Genomic DNA, 11,889 nt, shown 5'->3' on the forward strand with positions numbered 1-11,889 from the left:
TATGGTTGGTTTTAAATAAATTGACTTACTGATGAATTATTTTTTAAATAATGAGTATATGTATAATTGTGATATTGTATTGTATGTGTGGACATTGTATGTGAAGAAATACTATCAATGCCAGTGTACCTGTCACCAGAAATGTTATCTATATTATATAATATCAAGGACCACAATGGAAATAAGTTTATAAATGTATTGTTTTATCCTTGACAATTTGAGTTGTGATTCATTTAACTTTTTATTGTCAAATAAATCAAATCAAATCAAAAATAATTTTAACTTGACCCTCGTTAATTTAAAAAAATTAAGAAAGAGCACAAAACAAGGTTACTTTGAGGCACTTACAATTAAAGATAATGGGGCTAGTCCATAAATGTTAAAACAAATGCAGTTTCAAAAGCATAGCAACAAGATGTACACATTACACATTATAAAATCTCTATTCTACATGATTTTAGTGTGAGAAAATTGCTCATTGTGATTACAGAGTTTACCGGAGTTATACAGTCATAACAACTAAGTTGTAATATTTGATATAACTTTGCACAGAAAGGTAAGTGAGATATTTTATCGCACTAAAATCATGTCAACACGTATAATGTTTATGTCTTGTGATACTTTCGAACAGTGCGTATTTTAACGTTTATGGACTGGCCCAGTTCACTTCCACTGTAAGTGCCCCATTGTAACGTGATTTTTGATTTTGATTTGATTGTTTTTAAATAAACAAGGGATGAGTCAAAATGCATTTTTGTAGTAATCAACATTATACCACAAAAGCTGTTGATTAAGCTTAACTTGTCTCAGTCGAAAATGAACTTTAGCTCATTGTAAGCAATTTGAGGGTCGTCTTCTACTGTAACAGAATTACATAACTAAATTGCACAAATCTATATTTTAGAAATCTAAGATATAATTACCTTTTTGTTTGACCAATAAATTTTTCCCCCCTTGTGCAAGGGTATTTTTACCTTGTGCAAGGGTTCAATTTATTTTAAATTTGCATTGCTTTTAGGTATTGTTACATTAAAAAGTAACTACCCTTCACACTGTTATACATTAACAAATTTATATTTTCCCATTATGTCTGTTCTGAACCAGAGCTAAAATACATAAAAACACAGAGCCACTGCTGTAATCAATCAATAGTAGTTGTCCTCGAGAAACAATTACTAAAGCAGCTTTTCATATGCTCTGAGAAAACCCATATGCAGTGCTCTCTTTTAGCAATCCACATGCTTTGAGTGAAATTAAACTCCAGATTGTTCCTTTTTGCTCTTCAGCCAGGAACTTTAGCTCTATGTTTTAGCTGATTTAGTTTTTCTATGGGGAAAGGAACTGTAATCCCATGGTAGAGAAGTCATGTGAGGAGAGTAAAGGAAATTACTTCTCTTGTTCACTTCATAAAAGTTGATTCTAAGATTATACTTACTTTGCCCTTTGCCCAGTGAGACAACAGGGGAAATAGACCTAATGGTGCATGGAAAACAAAAACACACACTTTTGTTGCCCGTATCAGTCCCAACCCCTCTTTCACACCTTTGTCTCTCCACTAGAGTGTGAAAGCATTCATAAGACATAAAAGTGCACTAAGAGGCTTTATGTACTGGGTCCATTAACTGACAAAAAATATCTAATTGTTTAACAATGCTAAACACACTTCTATGAACACCCATTTTGGTTTAAACTAGTAAAAAAGAGCCCTACAACCAGGATACATTCTTCAAAAATGTATTATTTCAGTCAATTTTACACAAATATAAATATGATTGAGGTGATTCCAAAACATACTGTATATAAAAAAGCACAGCTTTAGTCAGTTATATACATTTTCATAATATTAGCTACAATGGAGTAGTGTGAAATCAGTCCCTGAGAAGAAATTGTAGCATCTTTTGGGATAACTTTTATGTGCAATGTGTATTGAAATGGAGATACTACTGATGAATGTGAATTTACATGGTAATATGATGATTTTTATTTTTATTTTAAAATATGGGATACATCTAAAATCTCAAACAATGTCTGTAGAAAACAAAATCTCATCCGTGGTTGACTGACTATTTTTGTGTTTTTGCTTGAAAGGTTGACCTTGTATTTTATAACAAACTATATTTCTTCATCAGATTGTATTTACAGTATATTGGAAGATTTCATCAGCCAAAATTGGCTGGTGTGAAACCTTTGGCTCAGTATTCAATTGTTCCAGCAAGTTCCATCAGTTTATTCTGTCATCCGCTATGGCTTAAAGGTGTAAGATATAAATCACAATTACTCATTTGTCGTACAATCCAGAGGCAGTGTCGCTCCTGTTGGTTCTCCACACTGGGAGGTTTCCACAGTAACTGATGAATGCAGATGTCAGGCACTGCTGTTGCTAAGCTGCCGAGAAGTTCTCACTCTGGTGTGTTCATTCACCAGGCCTGCAAAGGACACTGCAGTAACGATAGAGAGTAGCGATTAACAATCATGACTACTACTAAAAACTCAAGCATACATAGTGAAAAGTGGTAACCTGCAATTGTTACCTTAAAGAGCTATTTCTACCTGATCTAACCCTTAAAATTAGTTTTCTTGGTGCAGCCTAATGTATTCAGGTTGATTTGGTGATGTTAAATCATATTTTTGACCTGAATAAAACCAGCTAATTTGGATGTTACCACAGGAAGTACATTGTTTGGGTTAACATTTTTTTAGCGTATTGTCAAACATACAGGGGCTCAAGAAAGTTTTGAACACATAAGACACACTTAGAATAAATTTAATTGCATTAGATAACAAAATACCAAACCAACTGGCAAATAAATGAAGTTCTAAATGTAAGTTTGTGAGGAGCTTGTTTGTCTAGGCCTGCCAATCATATCCCAAGGATATATAAGCAACTGCTTCCCTCACCCCATTGACGATTCTTCCGGCATCCCTCCACCTCCCCATCTACACTTTTATATTTCATAAAGTTTATACCAATTATATTCAAAATTGTCTATTTCTTGCTTTAGTTGGGTTGGTTGTTCTTAGAGCTCAAGCCCAGTCCCTTGCTTGAGCCCCTTCATAATGGACAGCACATCAAATCCGTTTACCCTAATTTGCTTCAGGAATAAAGTACATGAATGTAACGGGGTAAGGGAAGGGCAAGGAGGAGGCGGGAACCGGCTAAACAGTCAACGTAAAGTTTAATGATAAAACTCATCATAAAACAAATATAAACGAACGCAGACACACATGCAATGCAGCCACGTGCGTCTCTCTCTCTCTCTCTCAAACTGGCACCTCTGGCTCGTCTTTATCCCCCTCCCGGCTGATTAGCCTGATTCAGGGCCGGCCGTGTGTCCTCATGGCCTGGCCCTGCCCTCCTCCTCGTCAAAATAAACCACAGAACTCTTGAAATGATTCTAGTCTTTTTCTCAGAGCTAAGTGAGTAACCACATGTGTAACTGGACATGGTCCACGTTTGACAACCGAGTGTCAAAATATGATTTAATCTTAATTTAAAACATTATAACAATCTATTTGATTTAAATTCTATAATTTAAAACCTAGCAAACTTTTTCTTTGTGAAAGGATTTGCTTGAAATGTGAGGTTGAGCTATCTTTCTTTAAAAAAAATTGCCAGTTGGTTTGATATTTTGTCATGACATTTAGTGCTTGAGTGCCATTGAATGTACGGATGCACACAGTTTATGTATAGAGAAAAATGTCAACATGTCAAGCTGCAAAATGAAGCTGAGTTTGACCTGCTTGCTGGAGCCCAGGTGTGTGATGGTGCTGGTGTCCATTGTCGTGTATCGAGGGGGATGGGAAAACTGAGCAGCTTCCTGTTTGGGAGAATACACTGGAAAAGACATGAGCAGAATGTGAGTTTTGAACCAGTGCTCAATTTCTGCATTCATAAGCAATGAAACATTTGCAAATATCAAAGAACTGTATGTGAAAGTCCAGGTGCTGTGATACTGTGTGTGCATGTATTTACTGTGAGACTGTGTGAAGGGCTGTGTGGAGATGTGTGCTGTGGTCAGTGGTGTCAGGCTGGTGCTCAGGGGGAACTGCATGGGCTGCAGGGTGGTGAGTCCAGATACACTGTTGATGACTGGCACACTCTGAGACTGAGGAGATGTCAAACCTGATATACAAAAAAATTATAAAAATGCTTTCAGTCACAGAAATTTTGTTTGAAATGTACTCTAGCTTTTGTACTACAGCTTACTTTTGAAATTCGGTTTTGCCATACCGCTAATTTTGTTTGCTCATGTATGATAAATTGATTTTGTTTTTCCTAATTTGTAAGTTTGGATAAAGTATCTGCAAAATGATTATGTAAATGTAATGAAAATGCAAATAGAGTTATTAAAGGGTCCATATCCTCTAGAATTTTATACTTCCCATTTAGTCCACCTACAATGTTTCCCTTGAACCAAAACAGTTGCAAGTTGTTTTAGTTTTGAATGTAATTGTTTTAGCTATAGTTTTAAATGTAATGACGATTTTTTCTTCTTTTTTTTTTCAGTTTCTTTTTGATCCATAGAATAACACAGGCTTTTTTTCGTTTTTGTACCTGTAAGGGTCCATTCAGGCCAAACACATTCTTGCGTTGAAAAACACTAGGCGCAGCACAAAGGCATCTAAAAAGAGAGGCACTTCTGCGCAAGACACTGAAAATACAGCAAAATGCGACGCAAAACTCATAAATGTCCATCTACTGCAAGTTTACATATTGACGCAAAAATGTGTTTGCCGTAAAAGGCCATTTAGACTTCTAAATGATCTCAGTTAAGATTGGCTAAGCTCTGCTTACTGATACACAGTTCAAACTGTCCTTTATCAGAGAGGGCCAAATTTGATAAATACTGAAAATATGTAGATATGTAAACACAGGCGGTCTTATTTTAATGTATGAAGATTTCTGAATTGCTGGTTTTTGCAGTTTTGTTTCAATAAATGGTCTGGGTGGATTGGGAGCTTTGTGATATGAATGTAAGCATATGTCGACATAGTACATTGAACACTTTTATTTCAAACTAGCAAGGGAAAGCTGTTTTCCATTTTATGAGTATAGTGGTCATCAACACTCAGTTTGAGCTTGCAAACTAATGACTGAAGAAGATGAATCTTAAACGCATATTTCACCCTAAAATATAAAGAAAAATATATCATATTATATTTTTTGCATAAATGGGGCCTATTTTAGGACCATTAAAATGTTTGCCATTGTAACATTTTCATGACTGTCAATTCTCATTACTTCACTCATTCTCAGTACTGAAATACAGTTATGAAAATCGTCCTGTTTGACTTTATTTATTAACATCAATAAATGAAATTCAGTACAACAAAACCTATCATATATACGGTATATATGTATATGTATATACAATTTACAGTAATGAGAATGAGATTTTTTGCATTACAGAATTAAGAATCGGGGTGCTTGATTGTAAGGCAAATGTCACAATGCAAAAAAATGTTTTGAATATTCTGGGTTCAATACAAGTTTAGCTCAATCGACAGCATTTGTGGCATAATGTTTATTACTACAAAAAATGATTCTGTCTCATCCCTCCTTTTCTTTAAAAAAAGCAAAAACCGGGTTTACAGTGAGGCACTTACAATGGAAGTGAATGGGGGACAATTATTTGTGTTAAAATACACTGTTCCAAAATTTTTGCCACAAGACATAAAGGATATGTGTGTAAACATGATTTTAGTGTAATAAAATCACGTACTAACCTTTTCTGTGTGAAGTTATAGCCAATTTTACAACTTCACTGTATCATGATGTAATGTAAACAAACCCTAAAACCCTAAAATGACTGTAAAAATTACAATTTAAAAAACTTTACAGCTCAAATAATACATTTGAACAGAAGAAATAATGTAAGTGCTTTTATAAAACTACAAAAGAGGTTACTACTTTTTCTTTAAAAAGAATCAACGTTATGCCACAAATGCTGTCAAATGAGCCTAACTTTTATTGAACCCGGAATATTCCTTTAATGTTACAAAATAGGCATTCTTTTTCATGCAAAGTTAAAGTCCAATTTAATATTTGACTTTAAGGTGAAATTAGTTTTGATTTTCACCCAAGAAAAATAAGGAGGAAAATTAAAAGGTGATACACTCACTTTGAGCAGCCAAACTCATAATGAGGTTCTGTGCTTGCTGGTGATGATGAGACGACTGAGAAAGACTATGAATGTTGGTCAGAGTGCTCACAGGAGGCAAGACTCCACCTGACACCGTGATCTGGACACACACGCACACACACACTATGTAAATACAGGTAAATATAAGGTACACAAACACTTTGCAAGTAAGGGCAAGGTTTCTTTGGGAAGCAACGTCCACAGTCAGCAATGTATGTCTTTGTGTCAGAGTTTTTGGACTATGAGAGCGCATAACTCATGTTTATTGGGGGGGGGCCAATTCACACGAGTCATAAAAGTGAATAAAGGCAGGGTTTCATATGCTCTGCCTCCACATGCTTGATCAATGTTTTCTTTGACCTAGTTGAGTCAGTTTTCAAATAAAGGCTGACTTTATCAATCATGTCTGTAAAAATGTGCATTGATCTCTGCTGCACCGAAGTTACATGATATTTCTGGTATAAGAAACAGGTGGGTAGAATGTACAGTGCTTTTTATACTTTCTTTCAGGCTTGATACCTGTATTTGTCAAAGCATGCATGTCCATGATGATATTACAGTTTGGTTAATGCATATGACACTAGGTACTTTTTACTTTACCATTTTGCCATCCGTTGATAACAGGCTGTGGCAGGGGTCCAGACTACCTGGAGACACCTGTTGCAATACTGAATGGCTGTTACCATGGTGACTGATGGTTGTCGAAGAAGTGACCTCACTGGTTCCTTGTTGACTATACCTCAGTTCTGCATTGAAAAAGACAAGAGAGAGAGGGATGTCTATAAATAATTACATTACTAAGCTTTGGCAATACAGTTGACATATTATCAAAAGGAAGTTTAAAATAGCGAGAAAAGGAGAAAACTTTCCTAGTTGTACAAACTGACCTGATTCTGTCTATCTTTATTGGACCTTGTAGCATAGCTGTATATCTGTAAAAATGATAAGAGTCTGCACAGTCCAAATACTACTAAAGATCTCCTTTAAGATCATCTTTTAAGACTGACTCTACTCTATTACAAAAAACATGCTCCAAAACATACCTTAGAACTGATTATGCTAAATGTTGGTCGCTTCCTTCGTATAGGCAAAAAAATACAATCAAAGAGCTTTTGAACAGTTTGAGGTCAGTGACTGTAGCAGAACACACAGTTTGAGTAAACACATTCTCTGACTCACTTGCCTGACGTAATATTTGTAAACATTCTGCGAAATTCGCCCCATTTCACAGGGTGACGGCTTGCAGCTTTTCAACAGAACACAACTGTGTGCTTCTTTCCTAAAATAAAGTTGAGCTGAAAACATTTAATGAAGCTGTACGATCATGTTTAAACTATTTTAAAAACACTGTATCGTCTAGGGGAAAAATATGTGCTGAAGTTTTGTTAAATGTGATCACTCCCTCCTTGCCACCGTGCTCAAACCTTGACTTGACCCTGGTTTGACACTAAAAATTGTGGCATGTGATTTTATGTCCTTCAATCTCACCTGTGGGTGTGTCAAAGGAACCGTGGAATTCCAATGAAACACACACACTTATTCTGCTTCTGTGAGTGGATGTGTGTGCGTGTGTGTGTTATGCGTGAGTGGTTGCACTGCAGTTAAATCTTACTTGAATCTGAGTTGCTGTGATGGTGTTGGGTGTGTGAGGATGCATGAGACATCAGGGGGTTCATGCTGTGGGGAGTATACGTGTCCATCGCCAGCTTCTGTCTGAAGGCCTCTTCCTTACGCCGGTTAGCAAACCAGTTGTATACCCGAACCTCTGTGACCAGATTAGAACCCAGTCCATGAGCTTTAGAGGGTGACACACCCCTCTGCACACACTCTGCCCTAAAAACAACCCAAAAAACATAAATAAATAATGGAATTGATATTTTTATATATTTAACACACATCATGGAGCTTTATTTATAATTTTATAATTGCTCATCGTTTTTACTGTCAGAAATGACAAATGTATTTATTAAGAAGCAATATTCGCCCCTGAAGTTGATTTTCAGGGGCTTTTATTTTATACCTTAATTAGGGATTTTTTTTAACCATTTAAAAACACGCTGTGTTTCATCCTTGATTAAATATTTGAATTTAATTAATTCATTAACATACAGTATTACCTATAAAATTAAATTAGTATCAAGTCATATATTATAAATAAGTTATATATATGTTATACATTATACATTTGTATAACATTTTTTATTATTTTAATTATTATATATTGATTTACCTTCATTATACCTTCAAAATTGCATAATTAAAAAAAATCTATAAAACTTTCTTATGATTTTTTAATGATATTTTTAACAATTAATTAAATTGTATGGAATTTTATTATGAAACTGAAATGCATAAATCTTAAAATTATTTTTGAGTGTGTTATTATTATTATTAAAAAAATATTAAAATGTATTATTATTATCATCATCATTCATTTCTGACACTGGTTTGAAGTTACCTGTTGCACTCCTCCACCAGCGCCTCCCTCTCTTCTTTGCTGGGGTTCTTCTGTCGTTCATAAGCCTGGTAGAGGATTTCCTGAGATGCTGGACCCCATTTGAAGCGGTTTCGCCTCACTCTCTTAGAGCCTGGCTCCCCCTCTTCTCTGAGTGGCCCCCCTGAACCTCCCACTGCCCCCAAGCTGTGTCCGGCATGGTTGAATTCTGGGAAAAAAAACAGGACCTGATCCTGACTGCCTGAGTCAATGGGGTCAGAGCCCTGAACACGATCGAACTCTGCGGAAATAAGAGGGGGACACCATTGGGGCAGAGTAAGGCAGAATCATAATAGATAGTGCTTTGGATGGGGAGTCCCATTAAGAAGGCCCAGTTTTTTATTTTTGAAGGCACTGTTTTGATAGGGCTTACAGAGCAGAGCTCACATTATATATATATATATATATATATATATATATATATATATATATATATATATATATATATACACACACACAGACCTGGCCAAAAAGTTGATGTTAATAATAGTAGGTTGTTCAGATCAAGTCAAAGGCAAATACATGACAGTTGATAGCAGCATATAAAACAACAATGTTAATAAATGTAGCTATTTTTGAAGAAAAAAAAATGCTTCAAAATTCAAAAGCTCACATCACCAAAATCTGAATATATATATATATATATATATATATATATATCACAAAATAATACACATTCACAAAAGCTTTTTATATAGACATACGGATATGGATATGGATTTGTAGATATATTACTGTATATGTGTTATGTTGTAAATAATTAAAATACATAATGTACATAATAATACATTAAAAATGTACAATTAATTATTAAAAAACATTGTATTATTATAATATAAGATAAATGTACCTATACAAAATAAGGCCTAGATTCAATTAAGTATAATAATATATAAAAGCATAACAGGAAAATAAACACGGTCTAATAAGCTATGTTATAGATAAAGCTGGTATAATTTTTACATTATATGCGAAAAGGGATGTCGACTTACGTCGGTCGATTTCGCGCTGTTTCTGGACATACCAGGTGTAAAGCGCGGCTCGTTTGGCAGTCTTCATCGGTGTTCCTTTATTCAGGTGCTGCGACAGGTGCGACTGATTGAGACCCGTGACATCAACCACCTCGCGCTGGGGAATATTGTGCTGCTGCATGTAGCCTTTGACAGTGCGCGCGACCCTCCACGGGTCCTCTCTGAGAACAACACAAACTATTGTTCTGAGCATTCATAATTAACTATTTAATTTTTCTATATTTCTTTGTGAGTGTAGAATTAGCACACGTCCTTTAAGACTTTTAAATATCCTTTTGACATTTGAAAATGCTTGAAAAATACATGTATATATAGGCCTATATCAAAATTAGGCTATGCAAAAGTATTAAGAACTCAAACATGCATGGGCCTATGTCAGTAAAAATAATAGTGAGTGGGCCTACTGATTAAATTAGTTAGTATTTCGGAAATTATTTTTACTCTTTGGGAGTAACATGATGAAAGTTATTTTTTTCACAACGAGACTATTTTGTCTATATTATATCGACTATCATTAGGATTAATATAGAAACAAAACAAGAAAGAAAGAAAGAAATGTAGCATAACATAGGTTATTTTTAATATAAGATAGGCTATATAATATAGGCCTAAAGTATTTAAATATTAAATATTTTATCCATGTTGCATTTGATCTACGCAGCTACGACATATATATATATATATGTATATATAAACGCTTGCTTGTTACTGTTTGAATACGCCTTAAAGAAAATAACTTGTGAGTCCGCAAATGTTTGTATTGGGAAATGAGTCCTCACATTAGAGTGGTCGAGGATGTTGATTTAAGCCTATAACTTTGGACAATGAATAACTAGATATCTTTTCCATCTATTCATACGACATCGTGTGTCTTTCTGTTGATGATTTATAGAAATAAATTAATAATAACAACAACACGTGGTTTCGTTTTGACTTTGCGCGTTGTTTTTCTATTGTCCCCCAGCATACTGAACTGTTGTCAAAAAAAGGCCAAAACAAATTTCTAATTATTTAAAATGGCTAAAAAATATAAAGTTACAAAATTAAGTAATTAATACAAAAATAAAATAATTAGAATAAGAAAAAAATAATACTATGAGAAAAAATGAAAATATATGGGCTATTTAAAACGGTAAATCATTTAAAATAGCCTAAACAATTTTGTAATGTTATCTTTACAGATCTTTTTTCCAGGCCTTTTTTGAAAAGTACATCAAAATAAATAATTGGATAAAACTAGATAATTTTACTATATTCGGTAGCACTTTACATTAGTGTTTATTTTTCTGTTTAATTACATAAGTAGTGAATGAAACTAATTAATTATGATTGTTTTGTGAAGCTGCTCATTTTAAGCCCTATAATAACACATAATGTGTAACATGAGAACTGTAAAGTGTTGCCCTGCATTGTTTGCATACATTATTTTTAGATAATACATTATATTCCAGATGTATTTATTTCACGAACTGCAATGTCAGTCTCTGACTCACGATAACATGCGCTCCACCTCAGCGCGCTGCTCCGCCGCCTCCTCCGTGTTCAGAGACTGCAGCTCCCGCAGGATCGGCGGCGTGTCAAACTCATCCCCGTCATCCGAGCCTTCATCACCGGACAGTTTGCTCCCTTTACCCTGCACGCTGCTCAGAGTCAGAAACACCGGCTTTGAATCATTAGAGTCGCTGCCGCCGTGGGCACTACCTGGGGATAAAGGTTTTTCCACTTTTATTCCGAATTCAGGGTGACATGGACACAAATCCTCCAGCGCCTGGACCAGTACATCCTTGGTGACCCCCGAGTCCAACAAGGCGCTCAGGAGCTCCTGCTGAAGCGATGTCAACTTGGACACCATGTCAGAAAACATAAATCCGGTATCGTTGGAAATCCTCGCGGACTCGGTAAATAGACGTAAAATTAAAATAAAATGAAATTAAGGCAAAGTGTGTGGACAGAGGTGACCAAAGTGTCCTTCACGCAAAGTTTTGCAGTTGCCCAGGGTTTAAGCGCACCTGCTGAAGGAAGTAGTTCTAAGTTCGTGAGGGGCGGAGCTCTGGGAATGATTTAATGGCCATTGGCAGTAGCACGTTGTGCAAATTTGATATGCTCTTTTTACGAATTCTGCTAATACAAATTAATGTTTCGTTGGTATATGTTTTACTCAAGTATATGTACATGTTGTCTTTTGACAGCCTAAGGGGTGGATTTGATATAATTTATTTTA

At 35.2% G+C, this 11,889-nt stretch overlaps 1 protein-coding gene across 1 annotated transcript; it reads right to left on the minus strand.

The window, feature by feature from the left end:
- Positions 1-1,720: 1,720 nt before the first annotated feature.
- On the minus strand, positions 1,721-11,648 carry LOC127431278 (hepatocyte nuclear factor 1-beta-B-like). The gene is made up of 9 exons (XM_051681656.1): positions 11,162-11,648; positions 9,630-9,829; positions 8,602-8,878; positions 7,756-7,976; positions 6,744-6,889; positions 6,123-6,243; positions 3,974-4,123; positions 3,738-3,835; positions 1,721-2,438 (listed from the first exon to the last, which is right to left on the minus strand). The coding sequence occupies exons 1-9, from the start codon at positions 11,530-11,532 to the stop codon at positions 2,418-2,420; spliced, it is 1,605 nt and encodes a 534-aa protein (XP_051537616.1). The 5' UTR covers positions 11,533-11,648; the 3' UTR covers positions 1,721-2,417.
- Between the last annotated feature and the right edge of the window lie 241 nt (positions 11,649-11,889).

The sequence above is a fragment of the Myxocyprinus asiaticus genome, chromosome 40, assembly GCF_019703515.2.
Source record: "Myxocyprinus asiaticus isolate MX2 ecotype Aquarium Trade chromosome 40, UBuf_Myxa_2, whole genome shotgun sequence".
Lineage (NCBI taxonomy): Eukaryota > Metazoa > Chordata > Actinopteri > Cypriniformes > Catostomidae > Myxocyprinus > Myxocyprinus asiaticus.